Source organism: Haemorhous mexicanus, chromosome 4 (genome assembly GCF_027477595.1).
Source record: "Haemorhous mexicanus isolate bHaeMex1 chromosome 4, bHaeMex1.pri, whole genome shotgun sequence".
In the NCBI taxonomy this organism is placed as follows: domain Eukaryota; kingdom Metazoa; phylum Chordata; class Aves; order Passeriformes; family Fringillidae; genus Haemorhous; species Haemorhous mexicanus.
In genome coordinates this window covers 40,765,847-40,793,446 of record NC_082344.1, presented here as the reverse complement: position 1 = coordinate 40,793,446, position 27,600 = coordinate 40,765,847, and the positions used below count along the sequence as shown (strand labels likewise).

The window sequence follows — 27,600 nt, the reverse complement described above, 5'->3', positions numbered from 1 at the left end:
TATACGGCTTCCTCTCTCTTTTAAGAATTATGGCCCACACCCCCTTTTAAAGGAAAAAAATTAAAAATATATTAGAAGTCTAAAAGAATTTTAATCAGTGTTCCTCACTGATTACAAGTTTGGTAAAAGTAGTCATACAATAACAGCCAAACTGGAAGGCATGTGTATAAAAAAAAGACAAAGCACATCAACCTTCCTAAAGTGGCAAAATAAACTGGTCTGAAAATTATTTTAAAAGTTTTGAAGGTGATAGTAACAGCAAAGTGAATGGAGGACTCAGAAGAAGTGAGCACAACATGCATTTGAATACTACACTTCTGGGTTGTCCAAAAATGAGGAGAGAAGCCAAACCTACGAACTCTCTCACATCTGAAGACAAATAACAAAACCAACAAAACCTCATTACATCTTTATAAAAAGGCCACATAACACAGAAAAAAGCTTTTTCCACAGACCATTATTTTTTCCCATAGGGTTGGACCTAGGATTTCCTGCCAGCTTTCTAGATCCAATTTGGTGCATGCTTCCTTATTTTTTGAATGCTTTTTTCACTCCTTAGGGAAATATGTATGAGTAACTGCAATGGGTGTTCCTGAAACAGTGATGTGATATAAAATCACCTCCTGACATGTAAATATAAAAAAGGGGGTTATTCATTGTCATGTTATTTCACAAATTGAGTGCCTTATTGCAGAAGACAGGAATGCAGTTGAAGGTATAGAAAACATAACTGTTTCCCTTTGAAAACACGCCTATAAATTATACAAAGTAAAAGGAAAGACCTTGAGAGGTCTTAATAAGGCTGCAAGATCAGTCATCTGGTGGAGGGCTGGAGCTGTAGCTGGCAATAAAACTGCCAATGTGAAAGTTGCGTAATCTGCTTTTCTTCAGTAACTAGTTCAAGACTGGCAACTCCCTAAAACTCTCTATTAAATAATGTCTGAAAAAAAAATTGATTTTAGAAAAGTGGATTTTCCTCAGAATTTTCTTTTGAGAACTTCAGAATAAACAAAATAAGCAATGATTCCCTCAACACAGCAGTCTGACTCTCAAAGGGTTCCACCCCATAAGACTTCACACCTCCCACCCCTGCCACGGTAGCCTCCATTCGAGCAAGCAGAAATTATACCTACTACAGGCAGTCCTGCAGACCTAAAGCACACACAAATGGAAAAACACCCAGCTTCTCAAACAAGGATAAAGATCAACGGCACTTCTGCAGTCACTTTAAAAAAGAAAAATAAAGCCTTTTCAATCACTACAACTTTTTTCACAAAAAAAGTCTGTTTCAAGCTCCACATGCAGCGTTGCTTCTAAATCATATTTTGCTAAATCTTCCATCAAACAATTTTGTCACAAGATGACCCTGCTGACTCAAATTGAGGCTGAAGTTGGACTGTGAGAGCTCCTACGTCAGATATGAGCAATGACATTCAAGCCATCTGGCTTGAAAGGGCCATTTGCTGTCACAGTGCCTGGGCAAAACAGCCTCTATCCTGCTATGACTCCTCTCAGTATATTTCAGAGGCACTTCAAAAGTGATGGAGTGCTACTTACATGCTCAGTAGCTCCTACAGTGACTTTTAAAACTTGTGGAAAATTAGTACAGATCATTTATGAGAACTCCAGAAACACAGAGATAAATACAATTTGACGCTAAGTTTGAGAAAACTTTTAAAGTTTAAAAATGCATGTTTGTAAAACTAACAGATTGCTTAATCCCTCCATTGCATGCTTTGCGCAACCCAAGTGAGAAACCATGCTGCTGATGGTGTTTGTCAACAGCAGTTTCAGGAAAAGAGAATTCTGTTAAGTTGTATTTTTATGTTCACAGTCACCCTCAATTTGGACATATACTGACAATACAAAAGTCCACTGCACAGTAAGTGCTACCTCTCCATAGTAGATTTCTGCCCTCTTAAATATCCTAGGGGAAACAGAACAAACTTAAACAAGACCAATTCATATCTACCATCCTGGAATAAATTTTGGTACACAGAACTACCGCGACTATACAGCTGTGTACCACAAACACATTGCAGTGATGGCATCTCTGAAGAGCAAGCAATCTAATCCTACAAGACAACAACCACATCTGTTATTTTTTGGAGTCTTTAGCATGAACTTCATCAGAAGCCACTTATGAATCACAAAGTCCAAACAGATAAAAAGAACTTTGATGACATAAACAAGCAAGCATTACACTACACGTATATTTACGTATGTACAGATAAATATATATATAAATAGTGTTTTTATATACATATATATATATATATATATATATAAAATAGTGTTTAAAATTTAGTGTTCTACTCACTAAAAAATACATAACACTGAAGTGTAAATGAGGTGCAAGGGCCTCAATCAGCTTTGAAGAAATGAGTATTGAGCAGTACTTTTATACCGATGTGTTTTGTACTCCCACCTATATCTGAGGAATGGCAAATAAAACATTGTGGGTAGGATTTTATTTCTTCTTTTTTTGAAATTTAATTAAAAGAAAAGCAGGGCAACTTCCTCCTTCACCTCTTTCCTAGATTTCACAGCATCTATCAAGCTGATTGACATGTGATACACTACTCATTGCCCTGCACCATCCTTTATCCAACTTGTATTTTTCTTTTAGATCCCAAGTAACTCTTTGAGAGGAAACCGTTTTGCCAGGAATAGATACCTGTAATAGAACTGCTAGTCACCAGCACTGAGAGAAATCCCTTTCCCACTCACTCCTTATGTCCTGTGAGATAAGGCAGAACAGGACAATCACTAGTAAATATAACTTCTGCAGTACAGAAGTTACTGAGTTTTCAGTAGATATCAGCAGACCACAGCTCACTCACTCAGCCCACTGAGAGAATAGTAAAGTAGCAGTACTTTTGAGCCCCCAAATTACCTGTGCTAGCCAAGGCAAAACAATTTAGTGGGGAGTAAGATCAACAAGTTTATTCTATTTTATAGCTGACATTTCTGAGATAGGAGAGCATTGCTTGTGGAAAAGTGGCATGTCCAAAAATAAGAAGGGCACATAGCAAAGAAGAGGAACTGCTTGTAGAGATGTGAATTTGTTAACAGCTCAATGTTCTGCTGTAATGAAGGAGTTTGACAGAATTTAGCATTCAAGTTCCAACTGCATTAATCTACATGAGCCTCTGCATCACGGATTCCTATTAATGGATGAAAACAACCTCTTGTTATCTAGTAATGAGTCTAAAAACTAATAATATTCACTAACATTTAAGGCCATCTCTGCTGGTGTTTGAACCTGTGAGTTCAAGAAAGACACTGAGGAAGATAAGGCTTAGTTCACCAACTTTATTTCATTTTTCGAATGGTTGCTCCAAGAGTTCCCTGGGCAAAAAGACCCACTAGCTCTTCCTGTCCTCTTGGATGTCATCTACTTTGTCACAGCAGAAGCATTCATCTAGGACAGTGACTTCAGGCTAGTGCTGCATACTGCCATGGTCTGCAGCCAGCATTTCACAAGGTCATTCACAAGGCACAGGAACTGGTATTAAGCTATGGAAGCCCTCAGATAAAAAATCCTATGGAAGAAGGAAGAATACTTATTTTCAGTTGAAATAACCTGATTCCCTGGTTATTCACCTAACAGAAGGAACATAATCAATCCTGAGTTTCACCTGTTTACTTGCAGAATATCTTGCTTAAAGACATGCCCAAATTTGGATGTCAGTATGATACCCATCTAAGCATCCCTTTTAAATGAAATTGTTCTGTTGTGACATTATCTTTCACTTGCAAGGGGAACTAACAATATTTCTGTCATCCTCTTTGGCCTCCTGTGTATGTATCATTTAAAACTCATGCAAAGGAATGCAATCCTGTCACAACTGGTCTTTCAATTTGCAATGCTTTACCCCCTGTCCCTGCTCCTCACTCCATCTTCCAATGACAATGCTCTCTCAGAACTTACTGCTGGATATGTCTCTCTTGGAGTCTGGATCTTCTACAAACGCAATTGTCACATTCATGTCTGACCAAGTTCCTTTACTTTGGGAAGTCCAGATACCTCCACTGAAAGCAGAGGCTACCCAGAGAGCTGGCCAGAGTGCTTGTGCTAGATTCAGTCTCATGGAAGTGCTGCCATTGGTTGCCCAAAACTTGCAAACTTCACTCTCTCACCTTCAGGGAGATTTAAGAGTACAAGAAATGACAGCTAGAACATGGCCTGTACCTTACCTATGTTACATGATGCCTTCTGAGGAGAGGTGCAGTACTCCTTGAATTCCTGTGCGACAAGCAGTTTCACAATTAGACTCTGCCTGACTGAAGGCAAGTAAAAATAAAGCCACTGAGTGCCTCAGAACAGATTACTGTATAAAATAGCAGTCCTAATGCCCTCATCTTCACTAGCACTCAGTGCCTGGGGAATATTGAACCAGCTCTTAAACCTACCAATCTCCTTCCTGATTGCTTGAGATGCAGCTCTCACTCAGCTTTTACACATCCTGCCATTCCTGGTCCTGTCACACTACCCCTGGTCCCATCTGTAGTTCAGCAGTCACAGTGTGTTAAAGAAGCCCTGACAGAGATCCATTTCACTCAAAGCCCCCACTTACACCCCAGCACTTTGCAGGGCAATCACAGACTTATAGAATGGTTTGGGTTGAAAGAGGACCTTGAAGACCGCCTAGTTCCAGCCCCCCTGCCTCAGGCAGGGGCACTTTCCACTAGACCAGGTTGCCTGGAACTACATCCAACCTAGCCTTGAATACCTCCAGGGGTGGGGTGTCCACAACTTCCCTGGACAACTTATTCCAGTGACTCACAGGAAAACTTTTTTCCTAATATCTGCTCTAAACCTACTCTCTTGGTACCTCTCAGTGCACCTCTCCGTGTGGCTATGGAGAGTACCATGCAATCTGGATAGTAATTAATGAGATCTAAAATAGAAAGTCTGAGATAAACACCTGAATAAACTGATATCAAAGAAATCTGTCCTTGATTTTGTAACCTAAGGCTAGTTTTGAAGCAAGCAAAACAGTCTCTTATCATTAAGATTACAATCACTTCCAAGTAAATGAAATATTCTTAAACTAAATTGCAAATGAAGCCTGCTGCATTACCTAAGGGGATGTATTTCAGTCTCTCCCATGCTCTAGAAATGAAAACATGTTGGCACTAGTAACCTGTGCAATAAAAAGAACACAAAGCTGTATCTGCAGCTGCTTGCTGTAGAATAACAGAAAAGTTTTTAGAGGACCCTTGATAAGAGAGAAGTATGATCCAAAGCCTCTTAAATCCTCTCCTTACAGACAACACACTAAAGATGACAGAAAAACTTTAAACTCAGAAGAGCAAGAATTTATTACAAGTTTATTACAACAAGACCAACATTTTCAGTAGAAGAAAGCTGAAGCAATCATAGAAACACAAAAAGGCTTAGGTTGGAAGGAACCTTAAAGATTTCTCAGTTCCACCCCCCCTGCCACAGGCACCTCCTAGTAGACCAGATTGCTCAAAGCCCCATCCAACTGGCCTTGATCAAGTAGGACAGAACATAAAGAAGCATAAAACCAAGTATCTCCCTACACACTGCATCTTTTCAGGTGTGTCTTTGCTCCTTGCTAATTAAATGGCTTGTTTGTTGCATCCAAGTGCAATTTGTCTTGTCCCCAAGGAACCAGAGACCACAAGAGACCTGCCTGCACTGATCCTGGCTCTCTTCCTGACACAAACTGAGCAAAGACAAATACTGTACATCACACAAGGTAAGTCGGCTTAGGTTAAGCACTTAAGACTGATACAATAAACCCCCAGCTGACCCAGTGACTGCAGAACAGTCTGCTTTTCAAAACCCATAGCCTTCCTTCTTTCTCTGCCCAACAGATAAATACATTCCCACATACTGCAGCCTACATTGTCATTAGTATGTATTTAGCATGGTAGTTCAACTACGAACTTCTGCAGAGTATCACCCACAGCAATTCATTCTCAAACAGAGACTGCAGTGACTCAGAGCTCCAAGCCAAGAAAAAAGCACCTGTTAGTGATATTTACCCTCAAATGCACCATATGGGTTACTACACCATCGATGAGACACCACACAATTAAAAAAAAAGCCAAACTAATTTGTATGCCAGTTGACTAATTTCATGCTAAATCCAGCCATTTGACATTTGATTGTATTTTAGTTGTTCAGAATGCTGCTATGATAACAGCCAAGCCCCTTAAAGAGGCCAAAGAGGAGGAGAGCACCAAGCCCTGGGGTACAGTTCTACTGCAGCAGCAGGGAGAAAATCTGTTCCAGGTAAGCAAAGCACATCAGACTCTGACCCATGTTTCCAAGATAAAGTCTAGTTTCTTCTTTAGTCTAGTTTCTTCTTTAGTCTTGAGAGCAGAGACACTAAGGACCCAATCAATTCCAGTTTTCCTTCTTTTCCTGATGCCACTCTCCACATCAAGTCTCAGGAGATGTCACGTTGCATCTACACACAGAAAGGGCCACACCTATTGCCTAGAAAGTTAAAGCTTTTTTCACTTAAAAAACATAATGAAAATAATTATTTTTCAACTCCTCACCTGGAGGGTGCCTTGCTGCACGAGAGGATCAGCAAGGTGACTTGCTCCTGAAGCTGATGTGCCAGCAGCTGTAGGTATCACAGCAGTAAAGCAGCAGAACGAGGCATTTCTAAACAACAAGTGCATGAAACTGGCTTCTAGGGACACAGCCAACTCCAGAACAATGTTTAAGCAGATGAAGGCTATGGGAAATCTCCAAATACTCAGAATTCTGGTGGCTCTAATCAATATAATAATTGCTCATTTCTGTAAACATTTACTGCTATGTACTTAGTTCAAATGCCACCTTCTGTTCTCCTTTTCATTTCTCTCAAATTTCCAGTTATGTTTACAATGCTCTGAGGACGATGCCATTACTTACCCTATTTGAGAAGGGCAGAAGGTGAAGGCAAGAAATTTTTCCAACTCTTTCTTCCAGGCCAAAGATAAATAACAGGAAATCTCTTCTGAAAACTGGACTGCAGAAATGATGGCACAAAATGCAGGATGTTTTTATCCTCTCTCCCTCCTCCAAGTGATTAGGAGTGCCACATTTGCCCAGGGCCATGTGGCTTGGAGCAATACAATCAGATTTTGAAAACAATGTTTAGTCAGAAGCATGCTTAAGCTATAGCAAATTGCTTCACAATACTTTGAATAACTAACACCTTTTCAGCCTATGATGCAAGAGAAAAAAGGGAAACGTCATAATTAGACAACTGTCCACAACTTTTCTTTTTTTAGAGGGATTTTATGAATACTTAACTGGAAAATTTGTAAGTGTTAAGAACAAAATGGACAATTGCATCATCTCTATGCTGAGCTGACTGTAAGATGCAAAAGGGCCTCCAGATTTCAGGTCTTCATGACTCCTGGAATATTTCTTACTCTCTTTGTTAAAAAAATGAAGATGGTAAGAATGAAATTTTTTCACTGTCTTTGCATTGCAATGAGAGGGTAGCAAAAGAGGACATTTTTTTAGTAATGTTGATATGCAACTTTATTGATTAATAAATATTAAGAGGAAGAATAGCCTGAATACCTGAAAATACTGTGGTATTGATGTCTTAGCCATGCAGTACATGCTGATCCATGTAGTCTCTTTCCACAGTATTATTCTACTGATGCCACATGCATACACTGTCAAGTGCTTGGGAAACAATTCCTGCAGTTTTTGCAACCAAATGGAAGAAAGATAAAGCAGACATGAGAAGGGAATAGTTTGCAGCAATATTGCCACAATCCAGACCACCAACACCTCTCTCACGTGGATGTTTTCTCTGGTGATTTCTCATTCACACACAGTGCTTTGTTACAATTGCTAAGAACTTTACTCCACAGCCCTTAATAGCTCAGCAATAACAAACATCTCCTTCCCAAAAACCTCCTTCATCTTTTTTTCCTGGGAAGTTGTGCCCTCCAAGGTGAAAAGGCTTAAAACACAACATGACTCAAGAGCTTCAATACAAGATTTGTTCTCATCACTACATTTCAACACCAAATGAAGCTTGTGACCTTTCTAGTTGAGTCATTGTTCCTTCCACGTTCTGTTTCACTCTAGGAATATCCTTCACTTTATGCATATGTTTCAATGAGATCTTAAAAACAGAACTCATGTTTATTCATACAGACATTAGGAATTTTTAAGAATTTCTAAGATGTCCTCTGTCCAGCTTCATTTTCTTCCAAAAAGCAAAAGTTATTTTTCTTTTCCTGTGCAGCAGTATCACACAGTGGACTAGGAAGTAGCAAGGCTTTTAATTTTATCAAGACCAAGCCCATTTTATGAATGTTCTCTATAAATTGAAGAAAGAAATAGATAAAACTGTTTCTTTTGGACTGAAATGATGAAAATTTAAGTAATTCAGTTTTAAGCTGCAGAGATAAGCAGGTAAAAACAAGCTGTGCTGGTTTTGGCTGGGGTAGAGTTAATTCTCTTCCCAGTGGCTGGCATGGGCTGTGTTTTGGGTTTGTTCTGAACACAGGGCTGATAATGGGGAGATGTTTTTGTTATTGCTGAGCAGGGGTTGCACAGAGCCAAGGCCTTTTCTGCTTTTCATCCTGCCATGTTGGGGAGGAGACTGGAGATGCATGGGAGGATGGGAGGAGACAGAGCCAGGACGGTGACCCAAACTGATCACAGGGATATTCCAGACCATGTGGCATCGTGCTCAGTATGTAAAGTAGGGGGAAGAAGAAGGAAAGGGAGGAAAATTTGGAGTGATGGTGTTTATCTTCCCAAGTTACTGTGATGGGGCCCTGCTCTCATGGAGATGGCTGAACCATGGGAAGCAGTGAATTCATTCCTTTTTGCTTGTGGGTTTGGCTTTTGCTTTCTGCATTGAACTGTCTTCATCTCAGCCTGTGAGTTTTCTCACTTTTACTGATCCAATTCTCTCCCTGATCCCACTGATGGGGTAGCAGCTGCCTGGGGCTTGGCTGCTGACTGAACTTAAACCACAACACAAGCATTCACTTTGAATTAAAAGAGTTACAATATCTAATCCATAACTTTACTGTAGATAAAATCCAACTTCTCTTATTTTTCGGAAAAAGCCTCAGAAAGAAACAAGAACTATCATCAACTGTCACGTTCCAAGTGGCTGAGGCCAGCCTTTCTGGCTCTGCAGGCATCACCAATGAACACTGCACTGGTTCAAGCCTGCAGAGGAACTTCATTCTTGTTTCTCAGTCATGTGGGACAGATAGATATTTAAAAATCATGCATTTCTTTTATATAACTCAGCAAGTAAATGACATTTACAATATAATAAATCCATCACTAATGGACATGCTTGATCAAGGGATGCACTTTTCTGTGCTATATCTTGTCTGCCTCAATTTTTAAAGAGAGATATGTCAATCTCTTTTCATACTTCTTGCTATTAAGGAGCAAACCGCATGATTAGATTTTCCTTTATCTTGAAATATTGTAACCATTCTCAAACTTTACCACAGTCTACTTTTGTCTTTTTTTAAATTGCTTTTTAGAATTGGATCAACCCTACCATTTTGAAAGCTTCTTCAATGAAACAGCCAGCTAAAGCCAAAAACTGCATTGTATGCAAATTATACACAGTCTAAAACCCGCTTCTGCAAGTTTCATCTGAACTCCCAAAAGATTTCCAAAATTCAGAGTATTTATGTAATTACCTTGTGTACTGCTTGACTAGACAAGAGAAGGGAAATAACTTGTGATCAGTTGTGTTCTCTGTGATTTGATCTCATCTTTCCTTGGCCCTTCATTCCTTCACAGGTCTTTCCTACACAGAAGAATGTGTGTGATGTTTGCCAATAAATTAGTTATAGTCTACTGAACCACTGAGGTAAGGTAAGTTTAAATACTTTAAAAAACCCAAAAATCAACACAGCACATGCATTTGAAGCATAAAAAGGAAAAAAAAACAAAAACAAACCACCAAACCTGCAGCAACACTAAACTAATAAAAAACCAATATATTGAACAGATAAATCAATCTTTGTAAACAGACTGCTCTTTCTGTGACACATACAGCTAGTGATATTGTTTGTTTTGCTGTGAGGTAAACATGCTGAATATAAAAATCTATCTTCTAGCTTTGCTTTAGAAGCCACATAATGTGTTAGCACAGCTGGGGCATCTGTATCTTTTAGACAGCCAGCAAGAATGCTATAATATAATCCACAAACTTCTTAAATGGGCTCCACTAAACCAGCCTGTGCTTCCAGCTTTGCACATTTCTCTGCACTTGCCATGCAGTATCTTTTATTTGGAGCATGGAAGACACTGTGGGCACCTTGAGACCACGGGGCCAATCAGAAAGGTGACCATGCTGCACCTGAACTTCAAGTAATGGACTGCCCTGATATTTACTTTGTCAGGGCAAATGATCCATGGCGGTGCCACAATATAAAGTTGAAGCTGTATGAGATTAATGATCAAAACGTTACTCCAAGCCAACAGTGGGAACTGACATCCCACTGCCTTCTCCATGGCACCAAGGATTAACTTCTAGCCCTGAACATCTTCTGAGGGACCTCCTTACATCTGGCAGATCCAGAAGAGACTTTTAACATGACCTTTGTGCTTCCAGCTCAGGTACACTATGGCTGGCATTTCTGACCACACACCTGCGGAAGATGCAAGTGAACAGCATTCTCCCATCTGCACTGACTCCTTAGCAATGGGACTGTAGCATTGCACTGTTCACCCATTAATGGGTGTACAACACACACAAAGAAAGATGCATGAGGCTCCTCCTTGCTCAGAAAAAATGGAAGTCAGCTTTCTCAGCACGGTGCCTCTGTCTGCAGGATACTCTCACCATCCAACCAGCATAGCAACAGGCATTTCTATGCAGCAACACAATCTTTTCAACAAATGTTCACTTCTTGTTAGCACTTTTGTTATGAAATCTGAAGTTCTGGCAATTCAGACTCTCCATGTAAATACTGAGAATGGAACATTGGCTAAAAATTGATCTCAAAATGACAGCGAGCCTTTCCTCAGGGTATAATCACCCCAGTAATGCTGTTTCCATCTGGAGCGACTTCCACAAGCCCTAGGCATGTGCATTACTTGTGGTTTTCAAATAGAGCTGCTAATAACTGCATTTATGAAAACTGTGCCCTTCACTTACTGCATCTTCCATAGAAGAGACATTACAAAGTCTGCTCATGATCTATCCAGTTCATTAAAAGGGTGTTTAAATTGGAACACAGTTCACTGAATCAAGACCTTTATGTGCTAGCCTTGCACTTCAACTTCTAACAAAGACAATTTTGTTAAAGCCTGTCAGAAAACTCAATTCAAAGGCTTTCTGCAGTCCCTGGGAAAGAGAGTCTGTTGTCTCCAACACAGCAAAATCTGGCCTGTAGCTGGAAAATGAAGAGTCAGAAAGGCAGTTCATGCTTTAGTCTGACTGGGGAGTGAGACAGTGCCTCCCAGGAGGAGAAACTGCAAAAGAAGAAAATTGTCAGTATTTCAATCTCCGATATAGAAGAGAAGCTACATACATCAGTCATCAAATACCACAGAAGGATGAAGTGGCAAATGTACCAGGACAGGACACTAAACAGTACAGAATTGTTTACTGTACATCAAAACAGAATCAGTAAAAGAAACCAAAATCCACAAGGATGATACTCCAATCAAAGTACACACACACATACACACAAAAATCCACTGTGTTTTGCTACAGTTCAATAAACTGCAAAATTCTGATATAGAAAATGATAAAGGAAAAGCAATATAAAAGAGCTTCTTCTGTAAGAGACCCTACATTCCCATGGTTGTCAACCATGCCAGTAGTACTGCTGTCAATAATCAGTCACCTTTTGGGATGACGTGCTTTCTTTTGAGAAGCTCTTACAAACAAATGCCAACAGCACAACATAAGAGGTATGTGCTCTGTTTAAGACTGTCATATGCAAATTATCCAAATCAACATTTTCGCAATATATTACTTTATCATCAGATACAGACTTGGACAAATATTCTAAGTTAAGATAGAAAAAACCAGATTGATTCACTCTTACACTAAATAGTTCCAGTAAATGATATGAATAAAGCAAAACAAACAAACAATGCAAAAATTCCACCACAACCTGGACATTTTTGTTTTTCAATTCACTTCAATTAAAAAAAATAACAGCTTAAAAATAAGGCACTAGGCACTTTTCCATTTTTAATAATTTTAACAGAACATGAACAGCTTAAGTCTATGCATTAGCTGTTGCTTCAGACATAGTGTTTTACCTGGCATATTTTCCTTTTGTTTAGTATTGCACTTTTCCAGTTCTGCAATTCCTGACAGTATGGCAACTGCAGATTTGTAAGGGATGTCAGATTTATATAAGATGTGGCAAAGGAAAAAAAACCATCACTTGACCATTCTTCCTACAGAGTGAAGAGGCTCAAAGCTAACTCTGCCATTCGATTTAAAAAGCAAAATTTGGAAGGCTTCTCTGAATGTCAACACTGATACATTACTGGGATGTTTATCTTCCCATCACTGCAGACATACAGCAAAACCTGAAGGAGATATTTTCTATCTCTGCTGCAATGAGAACTGTGGAACAGCAGAAACATGAATTACAAGATTCATGTAGTTCTTGCAGACAATTTATGAAAACGGTATTTTTTAGCTGCTGCAGATGAGCTGCCTTTAAATTTTTGGTTTTGCTAATTTGTTTTGGATTTAAACCTCTGTCTGATAGGTGCTGGATATTTCAAGCTGATGCTACGGAGTGGGATGGCTACATTTTTGCAGTTTACTTCCACAGCATACATTTCTGTTCTGTCTGCGTGCCAACATGAGCACCTTTACACCCTTTGCACGCTGAGCTGGATCAAGGACTCCCCACAGACAGCTGCATGAGCACGCCAAAAGGATTTGGCTTCCGTAACAAGGGCAAACAGCAGTGCTGAGCTAGCTCAAAACAGTATTGGGGCAGGGGGGAAGCTGCTGGAAGCGAGGGGTAGCTGAAAAGCAGAGTGCCTGGGAGGAGCAAAACAGAGAGAACACTGCTGCCTGTCCAGCTGTCCACAACCATTACCTGTGCGCAGGCACACAGGGGGCTCTGGGGCTGCCTGTCCTCAGAGCCCTCTCAGCACCCCTGAGGGACACCAGGGACAAGTACATGCAGAGAGGCAGGACAGAAGCTGCCTGACTTGGGAGGGTTGGTTCTTCTGCACCTTTAAAACGAGACTACACAACTCAACTACAACTACACTGAGTCCAGAGGAGGGCCAGAGGGATGGAGCATCTCTCCTATGAAGGCAGGCTGAGACACTTGGGGTTGCTCGGCCTGGAAAAGAGAAGGCCTTGGGATGGCCTTAGAGCAGCCTTCCAGTACCCAAAGGCACCTACAGGAGACAGGGAGAGGACAGGCTCTTGTCCTTCTGACAAGGACAAGGGAATGGCTTCAAACTGAGGGAGGGTCAGTTTAAATTAGATATGGGGAATTAATTCTTTACTACAAGGGTGGTGAGGCACTGGAAAAGGTTGCCCAGAGAAGCTGTGGATGCCCCATCCCTGGAAGAGCTGAAGGCCAGGCTGGATGGGGCTTTGAGCAAACTGGTCCTGTGGAAGGAGTCCCTTCCCATGGCAGATGATTTTTAAAGTCACTTCCAATCCAAACCATTCTACGGCCCTTGTGAACAAAACAAACACCAACTAACATCTTCCCCACCAAGTTATTATCTTTAAACATTTCTTCTCTTTTGGAGGAGACCCACTTGCTGTGCTGAGAAAGCAGAGCCACAAAAGGCAGCACACTCATGTCCCTAATGCATTTAGGGTCAGATACTCATGGTGTATTAAGAGCATCAGAAAAAAACCCAGCAGAACTGCCCAACTGGGTGGTTTATTGAGCTACCACACCCAGATACTGTATCAGAAACAATCCAACTGGAAATAATCCAAGTAGGAGAAGCCCACAACAGTAAAACAGATTGAGTGGTCTGGGTGAGGGTTGTTGTTCCCCTCCCCAGGAGCCCATGAGTGCTCTCCCAGGGATTCCTCTGGTATTAATAGTAAAGCAGGAACACTGCTCTACAAAACAAAGTATGTTTCTGTTAAATATTCTTAGCGATATGAATCTCCCTTTCTTCTTTCAAGCCAAATCTACACACATAGGATTGTTTTATCTCTTAGTACAGAATTAAGGAGAAAGCTGCATGTTCTTAAATTCATGGAAGAGAGGGAAGACGTGCATAATCAGCAGTTGCCCTCCACTAGGAGAGGGCACCTTGCTTTTCAGGAAAGCTCTGAGTCTCAATAGAGTTTTTATTAAAATATATACATAGAACCAATGGCTTTTCACAGCATGATCATCTGAACACATATTTCTATGTGTCCAAAATTACCCTTTCCTTAGAAAGGGCACCCAAATGTTAGGCAGAACTCCCTTCCATGTACTTTCTCACTCTTGTGTCCAATCTTTGATGCCACTGCAGCTAGACAAGAAAGGGTATTAGGGAATGTGTCAGCCTAGTGCTGGTATGTCTTCAGTCTGCAGGCAAAATAAGTTAAGGAACCAAAACTTTAAAATAAACACATTATGGTAAAGGAACATCATGGAGGTTAACACGCACTGGGATAAAATCAGCACCAGTTATAAAACATTTGAGTTGCCAAAACTGGTCTTTTTCATGTAGTTTAAAGTTTCTTTGAATCCTATACACTGTACAGTATAAAAGCATTTAAGGAACATTAAGAAGTGACAGAATTAATAAATACATGTAGGGCAGAAAATGGACTTCCTACAGGAAAGCTGTTGGGGTTTGATGTTAGGCTATGAATAGATCTACTAAATATACACTGCTGAAAAGTTTCCACATGTAAAGCCAAAGTGACTTACAGAATATCAGAAATCTTATCTTCCTCATCAGCAATACTCAGCTTTAAAATAAATGCCCTTGCATTTTAGGAAATAAATAAAAAATATGATGCTCTGCAATAAAGAAATCTCAGCTTGGAGAATAAAACAAGGAAAAAAACCAAACAATTATTTCTGACATGCAAAAGCATTCTCAGCAATGAACATGTTAAGGCATCAGAGTCAAGATTATTTTTTTAAGATAATAAAATATATTTTTAAAGCATATTTTTAAAGCTAAAAATTGTAATGAATTCTGCTTGCAACATTATGCCTTTGGTAACATTAAGTAGTACATTATGGTTGCTAGATGAATTATAGATGAAAGTTCTGTTTGTTTCTTAGAAATTAACAGCTGTGAAGCCATTCTTAAAAAATTATGATTGCTGGGATTAGATTGCAAACAGTATTTTGACAAGTTCTCAGTACAGAATAAATTCTTGCAAATATCATATAAGAAAAAAACATGTTCAAAAACCTGTTCAATCTGCCCCTCCTTTACAGCAATGCTAACTGGCCAAGTCTATCAGTAAAAACTTTGGTGCTTAATGTTTAAGGCTGTGAAGTCTTCTTTAATCACAGACATGAATTGTAGAGTTTAAAATGAAAACTTATTGTTCACATAAAACCTTTAGCATGTGACAAACCTGTTGGAAAATATATTGCCCAGACTATTATAAAGTCAAGAGGAGAAATCTGACCATTTATCTTGCTTCTTTACTTCCACATATCCATGTCACTTAATACCTTACTGCAATGCAGGAAAATTCTTAAGCTGTTGAACAGGGGGTTGTGAGAATAAGCTGAATTAACTCCCCAAATTCCCACACAGAATGAATGAATGATGAAAAAAAACAGAATGAACAGGAAGAAAAGAAACAGAGTAAAATGAGGTACTCATCCTTCAGATGAGGATGAGATTGGAATAAGAACATGAAATAATCAAGATATAAGCAAGACCAATGCACCTCACTACACTAACCCGGACTTGTGCTGGCTGCAGTCAATCAGTGATCACCATCAAGGCTCCTTGTAAGGACCCAACCAGACCTTTGTCACCTGATGCAAACATGCAGGATTATTTGATAAAGTTTCTTTTAAAGAAGAAAACCACATCCTTGTTTCCAGTAAATATGAATGTTAAGAACTGAGCATCAGTGTCTCACACACACCTCACTGTGAGTCGAGCAGCCTCTCTGTTCTTGGCTTAAGAGCAAAATCATAACTGGGTACCTCTGATTACCTGCAGTCCCTGTGTGCATCTCACCACACACATACACACCAGTCAGCTTTGATTTAGAAATTATGCACCCCTGGGAAATATTACCAAAACAAATGCCTCCCAAAGAGGCACAAGGCATCTCTCAACCACAAGATCTAGGCATATGAGAATCAGAGAAAAGGGGACATAGGACAGATGAAGTGTGCTCAAGGACAACAGATTTCAAAGAATTCTAATTATTTTTAAAGTAGGCCAACCCCCAGGACATATCCATTTTATCCAGAAAAATTAATCCAGCCAGCTCCCTGCCATCCTCTTTTCCCAAGGCCCCTCAGGCATACACAAAGATTAAAAGCTACATGAACTATCCTGGCAGTCTGCTCCCTTTTATCACAACAGCTTGACAACTCCCCTGTCATCACCAGTCTTGGTAGAAGATAATAATGGGAGCAAAACTTGTTAACTCCCTGAGAGGTGACTGATGTGCCTATTCATGCAAAAGGTAAGCCTGCTCTCCAAGACAGAAACTCTGCATCTTGCAGAGATTCCTCCCCCACTGTTTCTCTACACAAAATAATGGTGATGACTTTGACACTTTGCACACCTACTCGCTGCTCTGTCAATGAGCACTCGAGGGTCTCATCATCCACTGCCAAAGCTGGGCCAGAGTAACCCTTCGCCCCAAGTTTGGCATCAAAGTCTTGTCCCAGACTTGATTCCAGTGTCATGGACAGCTGCTCTCGCTGAGGATGGTTTTCAGATGATTTGATGGATGACACTATGCCTGGAACTGCTCAAAGAGCTTCACAGCCTCACTGGCAGGTTAACATTTATTGGCCTTTCTTAGCCCAAACTTTCCTGTAGTGGTTACATAAATAAAAAAATAAGCAAGTCTTTAAGTAAACAGAATGTGGGACAGAAGACTCACCAAGATCACACATATGCATCCAAGGAACTAATTCAAAGTCTTACTTCAGACACCCAGGGCTGAAATCCCTCCACAGAGAGAACTCGAGAATATCACTTTACTAACTTGGGTAAACTAATGCTGCAGGAGTACCTTACTTGCACTGACTGAAATATCAGAATTTGGAGCTGAAGCTCTCCAAAAAGCCATCCAAAAGGCAGCAGGAGATTCTTACACTCACCAACAAGAGCTGAGGCACAGGAAACCCATGCAGCATCGTTCTGCATTTGAGGCTCTTGGCTAAGAACTCTGCCAAGATTAGAAGTGAGCGATACATTTCCTATGGCTAGAATTTCATATTCCATCAAAAGAAGCAAACAACAAAACCCCACCTACTGCACTTTTCTATCTCTGCTGTTTACTGAGACACTGCTCTCATGCTGTCACTACTGCAGGTCCTGGCTCTGTACAGGCAGAACATACTGCACAGAGGGGAAGGAAATAAGGGTGGAAACCATGGAAGGGGTGAGGAAAAACCAATATATTTCATAGCTGTGGTTTAAAGCTTCTCATAGACTTTGAAATGTTAGAATAACACTGTGGGAGATGGAATAGCAGAGCCAGAACAGGGGAAGCAGTCCAATAAAAGCAATATATTACAAGCCTTGAAGAGCTGACTTCAAGGCCTCGTTTAACTGAGAGTGTAGCAAAACTTGTTTCAAGACTAAAGCGTGCAAAGAACAATTAATTTCCTCTGAAGACCCCATTATCTTAATGCTTTCTTTCTTGATCCTCTTTCCTCAACTGGAAAAAAAGGAACTTTTTTTAAGATGTAGCTTCATTGCTTTTTTGAGGTTTTGCTTCAAAATGTTATTACAGATGAGACATTTTCTACAGCAAATTTAAAATGGTAACTAATTCTCTGCCATAGCTAGAATTCTTAATAAACAACTCAAAAGAAAGACAATGCTTCAAAATCTCAAAACCATAAAGGCAGGAATAAAATGGGATGCTATGCTTTGGCCCTTTGTTCATTTATTAATGCTCAAAAAGAAAATGTTTTACTGCAGGTTAAAACCAAAGCAAATTTTAACCCCCAAACTGTGGCAAAAATGCTTGAATATGAAAAAGACTGTACTTGATTTCATTAAAAACATTGTATTTTTTTCCTAAAACACAGTATTTAAAATAATACCTTTCTGCCTTATTAAAAAGATCAACTCAAGTCAGAACAGTTCTTGCTGAGCCATTTTCATTGCCAATTTCTTAAAAGACAATAAAAATAAGTACGAAACTTTGTGGGCTGAGCACCATCTGCTCATGCTGTAGTTCCATTAACAATTATATTTTGAGACTGTCACCTGTAAAGCAAGTTTTCCACACGTAAACTGGTATATTGTTTTTACCTTTTACCTTCCTTCAATCCCTGCTGCTGCTCAGAGGTTCCCACATCAGTGCTGACTGCTGCTATTTGCAACTGAACATTCACCAAGGAAGTCAAAGGAAAATACATTGTAGCCTAGGAAAGCCAGAGCAATACTAAAAAAATTTACTGCATTCAGGGATTAGAACGAGGGATTCAAGAAAACACCATAAGAGAAACTTAAAATAAGTACAGGCCACCACAGAGCAGCAAACAATTAGTTTACTATAATAGAAAGAAAAAATAAAAGAGCAATTTGTTCCTTTGCAAAGAGGCATGCTTATGCAGGGAGAAACAGGCTTAATTCCTGATTAATACAATTCTTTTTAAAGCATCATCTCCTAATTACAAAAGTGGTCGTTTTTGTTTCAATAATAATGTCTGCACGCAGCCTGGTAAGAAAATTATTTCATTTTCATATGGGAAATCCATGGATTTTCAGAAAATAGGAATTTTGTGCTATAAAACACACGTGGAAGGAAAGCAGCAACCTATTTCAAAAACAGCTCACACAGTTTTGGGTTTTTTCAAATTTCAGAACTGCGAATTCAAATGATATTCCAATGAATGAGCAAACATTTTAAAATTATTTGATCCCAAGCAAGGGGAACACAAGGATGCTTGTTTGAAAAACAAAGGCAGAACACAAGTATCAGCTTTCTCCTCCATATCTTTGCACAGCTATTAACAACAAAATACTTTTTCCACAAAAGCACATATCTTCCCCACAAACTCCTTCACAGAGGAGGAGGCTATAATTAAACTGATAAATCCTAATCTGCCATAAAGCACAATCTTAAACCATTTAAGTTCATAGAAACCCACTGAGTTTATTTTTTTCTTCTACAACCCTTATTAAGTGAAAAGCCAGAAAAGCTCCAAATCCAAGCCTAAACAGCAGCACAGGTTGTGAGGACATGCATGCTGCTGGCTGCTAACTACTCCCCTTTGTTTGGGACATCTTTCTTCCTCAACACACCACCTGAGCATTGTAGCAATGGTGGAGGGGAACCTCACTCATCAAAACTGGGTCTAACCTAGTGCACTGTGAGGCAGAGGTGCACTGCTAAAGACAGATTCAAGCAAGATAAATTCCCTTTGATTCACAAAAACATGAAAGAAAACTGATGGAGGAGGTGGCCTTTTGACCAGCATGAGCTCTGCTGGAGCTGAAGCTGACCTGAACTGGGGGGGACAATAAAATGATTTCTTTAAAATATATTGTCAAAAGGCAATGCAGAAATGACATCAGCCTGTTACAGGAGGAGCATGGTGACTGCACAGCCAGGGACACTGACAAAGTGAAGATGTTTAATACTTTCTTTGCCTCTGTCTTCAACACTGATGATGGACTACCCTGGCTATGAAAACATTAAACTGCCAGTGGACCCTGAAGATCTGAGGAATCTGCTGCTCCACCTGGATCCATATAAATTTATGGGGCCTGATGGGATTTATCCAAGAATGTCATCACAAAGCCTCTCGGGGTGATTTTTGAAAGGTCCTGGGAATCTGTAGATACCCCAGTTGACTAGAAGTTGCTTAACAATGTTCCAATTTTCAGAAAGGGCAATAAGGAGGACCCTAGAAACACAGGCCACAGGCCCGTCAATCTCATTTGAGTGGCTGGCAAAGTTGCGGAGATTATTCTGGGAGGTATTGAAGAATGCCTGAAAGACAACACAGTCATTGGTCACTGCAAGCACAACTGCATGAGGGGAGCAAAACCCTGCTTACCAAATCTGATTTCCTTTTATGACAAGGTAATCCAAGTAGCTGATCAAGGGAAGCCAGTCAATGTAATCTTTTAGGATTTTACTAAAGCTTTTGATACCATCTCTCAGCATCCATCTGGACAAAACATCCATCACACAGCTGGAAAAGCACCAGTGGTGACAGGACCCGAGGGAATGGCCTGATGCTGTGCAGGGGAGGTTTAGGGTGGATATAGGAAAGTGGTCTTCACCCAGAGGGTGGCTGGGCACTGGAACAGGCTCCCCAGAGGAGTGGTCACAGCACCAGCCTGACAGTTCAAGAAGAGTATGGACAATGCTCTCAGGCACATGGTGTGACTTTCAGGGATAGTGCTGTGCAAGGCTGGGAGTTGGACCTGATCATCCTTGGGTGTCCCTTCCAACTCAGAATACTCTGTGAAGAATCACAGAGTATGCTGCTAATTCTAATGTTGCTAATTTTAAACTAATCGTCCAGAGCAGACATTTGTTTTCCATACTTACAGAGTAAATCAAGTAATTAAATATAACTGTTGCCAGACTTAAAGGTCCTCTCAGATTATATGGCCTAGTTACTGTAAAAAGCATCCTCCCAGCCCCCCCCCAAGGTAGAAGTCAAACCTATTAATGTAACAGCTTATCCTGCCCTATTTCCACTTGGCAGTCTCCCGTAATGCTGATTTAATATCTGACAAAAATAGGACAAAGACGCTGTCATTTTTGATTAGAGAACGTCAGCTCAATACAAGCAATTTTAACTCTGCAGAGCTTGGGTTAGGGAAGGTGACTGCTGCTTGGCTATGTGGAGAAAAATCTACATATCTGCTTCTGGAAAATGCTGTCCTCCTGATGACCCAATGAATCTTTTGCAATAATGAAATTTACTAGCATCAGAATTTTTACTACTTCAGCTTAGCCATTCATATTCACTACCTTTAAAACTGAGAGTTGACTACTACCTAGAATTTCATTTAAAAGAGGAATTTGTTACATGTTATTTTCAATGCTCCACTATGTGGCCCCTAAGCAGCACAAATTACCACTTCTGTTTTGGTTTTTTTCTCTCAAAAGCACAAATTACAGACTACCCAATCGATGGTGTTGATCCCAATTTCTGTGGTGTTACTCACAGTTTATTCATTAGATACTGCAACAGATTAGTAGTTTTACCTGTGTGATCCCCAAAACAGATACAACTGCTATGTTTTTGTTGCATTATCTTACCTAAGTGTGCAGAGTCACCTTTCATCCTATGCTGAGGATGCTGCCAAACGTTCCCTGGATACCCTAGATCATTCTTCTCCTGCAATGGGATTCTTGAAAAGCAAATGCCAGTCTTAGCTTAAAGCTTTGATTTTTCAGCTCTTCAGTTCTTTTACGTTATTCACAAATGGCAACACTTGGGGCTGAAACAGGACAAAAGGAATCTTGTCACATACAGAAAAATGGTGCAAAACTGCCCTTGGAAGAGGAGTGGACAAATACATAATTAACAGTCTTGAGATAATGAGTTCTTCACCTAACTTAATACAATGGTTTTTGAATGACAAGAGAGTTCAAGAAATTTTAAATATAATTTATATATGTATACTAAATTGTAGGTATCATATAGGCTTTCTTTTTTCCCCATTTCTTCACATTATTTGTTCTGTGGTCATTGATTCTGCAACATAACTGGAAGCACTTGTCAAATTATTTCCCTTTGAATATGACAGAGATTAGGGTTTTTATACTCTCCCAAGGGTGATAGATTTTTACAAACTTTTTCAAAGCAAATTTAGATAAAAGCACATATTAAAAAAATTATAATTTATTATCTCAAAATATTTTGCCTATTAATGTTGCTAGCAACACAAAAGATTGCTGTCAGAAGTGATGGTTACTTTCTACAACAGCAATACTTTGGCTATAGCAAGCTCATTACCTCACTGTGCACAGTCTTCAGACCAAACTTGTTGAGCATGAGAAGTTTGCCAAGGTGTTAATTTCTGGTGAATGTCACACAAGAAGTGGTGACTTATTACAGCTCTGATTCTAGAAGGCAGTGTGGCTATATCTAGCCCTGCACCTGAATAGAGCTTTTCAAACCCAGCTGATGAATGATTGTGTGCAGTTCAGCTTTCAGATAATGCCAGAGTAGCAGAACTGATGCAGTGTCCTTTGTGTTGGTGTCACTCAATTACAGAAAGGCAAACTGGTTTAAAAAGTGACCTATGTATAGATAACTAAACATAACAATTGGAGAGAGATTATTTTGTCATTTAATCACTTATGTACCACCATGCACCACATTTTTACCAAGTTCAGAAAACTCAAATCCTTTCACTACTGAACACTACTGCCCCTTTTACATCTGATTTTTTATCTTATTGCAATTCCTGCCTTTCCTCCAGTAATGATATCAACTGCAAATTGCTGTGTCTCAGTTTCTGTTCTAAGCACACTTACTCCTTAAGGAAAAGTGAACAATTTCCTCTGGGATTTCCACACAAAGAATCTAATTTAAACCACAATAACAATTGAAGTTCAGTCTGCAACTTGTCATTAAGATCTCAGTGACAATCAAGCCAAGGTATACAGGATATTAGCAGTTCTTAAAGTGGGGAAGAAGGGGTGTCACCAAAAAGCTCAGAAAATGTCCATTCAGCTTTTATTTCTTCTTATTTTTCTAAAGCTTTTGCCTCCACATCATAAATTCTCCACCTTCTATTGGCCATGTGGGATTTGTAATGTTTAAACTTGGCAGTTGGTGAAGGCCCACAGCCCCAGCTGCAAGATCATCATCTGGTTTCCTGAACCAGAGGGATGTGTTGGAATTGCCACCTGACTAGGGCACTCAGCAAAGCCTGCTGTCCCTATCCAAGGGCAAGCACACTTCCCTCACTCTGGCATGGCTGCCATGACATCTGGCAGCAAGGACAGTTAGCTGTCCTGGCAGGGAAATGGGAGTATAAATGTCTAAGGGTGGCAGACTGACCTGACAAGCTCCTGTTAAGCACATCTGGTACCCGAGACATGCACACTTTCAGGATTGGAAGGGGGAAGGGGACAGTTGTTGTCCAACTGCTCATGCACACTTTGAAAAACCCCTTGCAACGTGGTCCAGAAAGTCTGAGAACTGATAAACAAGTAAGACCTAAACAAAATCCCAGTAAAATCATGTCACTTACAGACACAAAATTAAATGCCTTCAATATATGGCAAGTCCATTGGTGGCTCAAGTGTCGTGGTTATGGAAAATGCTGAATTTACTGTAATGCTTCAAATCTGAAGCACCAGGTTCCCAGATATAAGGCCAAACAGCCTGTGCCAAATTTTCAGGAAGCTCTCCTCATTACACCTGTGAACAGGACAGACTATGGAATTTATTTTGTGGGTTTAGCAGTCTCATCACTACATTTCTGCCTTGTGCAAGGTCAGGCACACATTTCCAGCGAATCTTTTTCCACCTTACTAATCTCCCTCTGGACCCTAGGAACACACTGGACACTCTTCCTTACTGCCCTTCATATAGACAAATGAATAGGGTCATTTGTAATTGGTCAGATTTGGAGAGACAGAGTTGACCTACAGTACATTTACTCCTTTAAATAAGCTTTCAACTTCTCAGCAACAAATCTTTCTTTACTGTTTCAGCCCATTGGTTCTGCCTGCTGTACTACCTACTCCTTGACAACAGCAGCTTTAAGGCTGTACCTCGGAGGCTGATCATTAGCAACACATCTCGCTGGAGAACAACAAATACTGTAGCTGGGATCCCTACAGCAATCTTGTTACCATGAATGGCCTCAGTGGTGTGATTGGAACTTGGTGTGTCTCCTGAGGTGTCCTGCACAGGGCCAGGAGCTGGAATTGATGATCCCGAAGGGTCCCCTCCAACTTAGCAAATTCTGTGATTCTATGATTCTCAATGATTTCCTGCTGGCTCCAGAACTGTAATCCCTTTATCCAGAAGACCAGAAGGTATCAGAAAGCATCCAAATCAATGATTCCACCTCATTTTTTCCTCACAGCCTTGCAATCCCTACTATCAGATAGCAGGTATCCTTACTTACACAAAAGCAGATGTTCACTTAAGACTCTGAGAACAGACCTTGATATATTTTCATTGTTTTGATTTGATTTAGATTGGAAACTGAAAGTTCTTAAGGATCAGAGTTAGTCTTTAGCAATTTCTGATAATGCAAATGAATACTTAAACTCTCACTCCAAATCCCACAAGCACTTTTTCCTCAAATGGATTCCTGGAGGAAGTTTCAAGTGAGGTTACCCAGAGGACAGTTCTGCCCTCCCAGCTTTTGCATATACATCAGTGACAGTCTTACTGGAAAAGAAAGGCGCTATCTCCAACCATGTGTAATACTGTTAGTACCACTTGGTTGTCATTTCCTTCCTACTTCTCCACTTTCATTTTTGTTTTGAAAACTCTCTGTACATTAATCATTTTTACTTTCTGAAAGACCTCTGAAATCTTTTAAATCAGTAAAAAAACCCCACAATATTTGAAAGGATATTTTTTTAAAGGTTCATATTTATAATATGGAAAGATTTTCTGTATTGCCTATTGTCTGCTGCTGTGGGCAGGAAAACATTGAAGGTTATAAACATAAAAAAGAACAACACAGCAAATCTTTTAATCTTTGCATCTTTAATGCTTTGGTGTCGCTAAAAAGTGCCCAGGGTTACACTGCAGAGAGGAAAACAATACTGCCTGAAGTTAGCTAAAAAAGCTAAATTCTATTTTAAGCTGGTACTGTCTGACAAGGAATTTCATATTTGTTGGTTAGAGCTTTTAGTGCAAGAAAAGGGAGGAGGGTGTTGTACGGGAAGAAGGTTTATCTGTCATCTTTAGCTTAACAAACTTTTGGGCAACTGACAGCAGAGCAAACACACACATTTCCACGACTGAACAAAGAGCATAGCACTGCATTTCTGAGAAGCAGCTTAGATTAAACTCCTATTCCCTTATGCTGAAGCTGTACCAAGGCACACGCTGTTCTCAGGTGCTGCAGGGAGCACACTCCAAGATACAAGCTCAGCTCAGCTGCTCCTAACACGATGCAGGGTATGCAGGTCCTAACATATTCCTGGGCTCTGACAGCTACCCACTAATATGCCAGAGCACTACAAGTGGGAAACAGTGCTTACTGTTTAATTCATAACCCTTACTTGAGCAGCTTCAGAGGTGGAAAGCACTCCAACCCCAAACATGAATTCAGTAATAACAATAATGTTCCACAGAAAATGATGAAGCAGCATGTGTTATTCTCATATACGTCACAAAGGCAAGTAAACAGCTGATCTAGTTAATTAATCAGATATTGTTTAGATTTCATCTTTGACAGTGTTTACTTAATATAATTGTATTTGTTCTCAACAAAGACTGAATTATTTCCTGAGATGGCTGTCATGGATATTTTCTCCTCAGGTCAAGACCAGGTAATCAAGACAGAATGCTGCTTTATCAAGGGGCAAGAGCGTAAAAACTCTTGCAATTCCTTTACTGGTACACAAACCAGCTAAAAAAGACTTCTGAATTAGACCTCACATGTGAATGGAAGTGGATACAAGGGTTCAGCACAAAAGTCTCCCAGCAAAAGCCTTTAGGCTAATGAGAAAGGACAGCATGATGCATTACAGCACCTGAGTAAGTTGACACAGGACACACACACCAGGGCTCCAATACTTCAGTGGTCACCCCAGAATAAGCATCTGAAGATGGTCACTGCACTACACAGCAATGCAAACACATTTTTTTCCCCCTGAGATGGCCCCTTTGAATGTCTGTTCACAGTCCTTTCCTGAGCAGGAAAGGTAATTGACCCGTTTTCATGCAAAATGTCTACTGCCTGATATTTTCTTCAGAGGTATACAAATAAATTCCTGAAGATTTTTCCACACACAGAAAATCCCACGTTGTGTTTAGAAGAACAGATTACAGAAACTTCACCACTTAATAAACTGCTTATCTTCAAAAAAAACCTGCTATGGCCTATTATCTCAGCAGTAACTACCAAGATACAGCAAACTGGAGCAGCTTCAGAAGACATAGTGCCTGCTGAAGGAGTCCAAAGTCATTTCCAGTTTTCAAAAACAAGAGTTATGTCAACTCACTTGCTTTACACAATTATCCAAAGCAGCCCATTGAGAGGTCCAAGATCATTAGCGAACATATAATAAAAGATCCCTTTTTAAGATAATCACCGGAAAATTTTATGACTTTACCATGATTGTTTTAATCTTGGCTAATCTTACTTCAAGCAGATCTCCTTAAGTCCAGTTATGTTCCTGAGCTCTAAAACATCTGGTGAAAACGGAAGAATTACTTTGACTCCTTTTAAGACCCTGGTGTCAAAGGGTCAGATTATTTTCACCTAATACAAGGCCATGGCAAGACTCATACTGCAGATTTGTTCGTCTGACCTCGTGAAGCATTTCTGGAAGTTAGTTGAAGCGCTGCCCGCCTCGCATATCACCTGTGCTCCCACCATTTCGGAATGGAGACCTGCACCAGCAGCTGGGTAAATCCAGCGCCCTTTGGCTTTCCGTGCGCTGCTCTTAAATGACCTGATCTGCTGCTTCTCCTTGGCCAAACCTGTCCTTTGGTTAGTAAAGTGTCGGGAAGCCGATCCGCGGCAGCTAGGTGAGTTGGCGAGGGAACACCTGCACCTTTGTTGAAGCTTCGGGGGACCCTTGCGGAACTCTTACGCAGGGGACACCGGCGCGGTTATTTAGCGATGGAAAACCCCCAAAGGGAAGACGATCCCACGCTTTTCGGGTGCCCAGGGCCCCGGCGGCGGGGAGATCCCGGGGACGGAAGGTCCCCGGCGGGACGCTGCCCGCACCACCGCGCCGGTGGCGGACACCGGCGGCGCGCTGCCGGCGGGCGGGGGGGCTGCGGCGGCTCCGAGCCGGGCGGGGCGGCGCGGACCGGACCTCAGCCGGGCTCGGTCGCCCGGGCCCCCTCGGAACACGGCGCCCCCGGGCCCCGCCGCGGGCAGCCCCAGGGCGCGCCGCCGCCCGGGCAGGGACGCCGGCTCCGGGGGCCGGATGGGGCCGGCCCCGCCGCTCCGCACTCCCCTCTCGGGCCTGCAAGGCTCCGCAGGCCGCAGCCCGGGCAGCCGCCCCCCGCCCGCCCGCAGCCGCCGCCGGTCACATCCCGGGCGGCGGCCCCGCCACCCGCTCCGTCGCGCCCGCCCCAGCGCCCGGCGCGGCCGCGCACTCACCCGCGTCCGTCCCGGGAGATCCGGCTCCTCGGCGCGGGGCGACAGCGAGGACCAGAGCAGCAGCAGCCCCAAGAAGCTGCCCGCCAGCAGCACGGCGCGCAGCAGGAAGCCCAGCTTCAGCCGCATCCTCCCGCCCGCCCTCTCTCTCCCGCCGCCGAGCACGCAGCGCCCGGCCCCGCGCACCGGCCGCCTTCCGCCCCCCGCGG

At 41.2% G+C, this 27,600-nt stretch overlaps 1 protein-coding gene and 1 long non-coding RNA gene across 7 annotated transcripts in view; both read right to left on the bottom strand.

The window, feature by feature from the left end:
* Window positions 1-27,553, bottom strand: part of GALNT7 (polypeptide N-acetylgalactosaminyltransferase 7) — a 70,849-nt gene extending 43,296 nt beyond the window's left edge. For 2 of the 6 annotated variants that reach the window (XM_059844537.1, XM_059844536.1), the window contains exon 1: window positions 27,395-27,553. In XM_059844537.1, coding sequence (XP_059700520.1) covers window positions 27,395-27,520 — 126 coding nt within the window. In that variant the 5' untranslated portion in view covers window positions 27,521-27,553. Of the gene's footprint in view, window positions 1-6,904; window positions 7,106-26,591; window positions 26,619-26,644; window positions 26,675-27,394 lie in introns of those variants that run through there. The other 4 variants (XM_059844535.1, XM_059844534.1, XM_059844538.1 and 1 more) reach the window with 3 other exon arrangements.
* LOC132326426 (uncharacterized) lies at window positions 529-6,896 on the bottom strand. Its single transcript, XR_009486234.1, has 2 exons — window positions 4,201-6,896; window positions 529-3,545 (listed from the first exon to the last, which is right to left on the bottom strand). It is a non-coding gene; the product is annotated as an uncharacterized LOC132326426 (long non-coding RNA).
* Window positions 27,554-27,600: the final 47 nt, after the last annotated feature.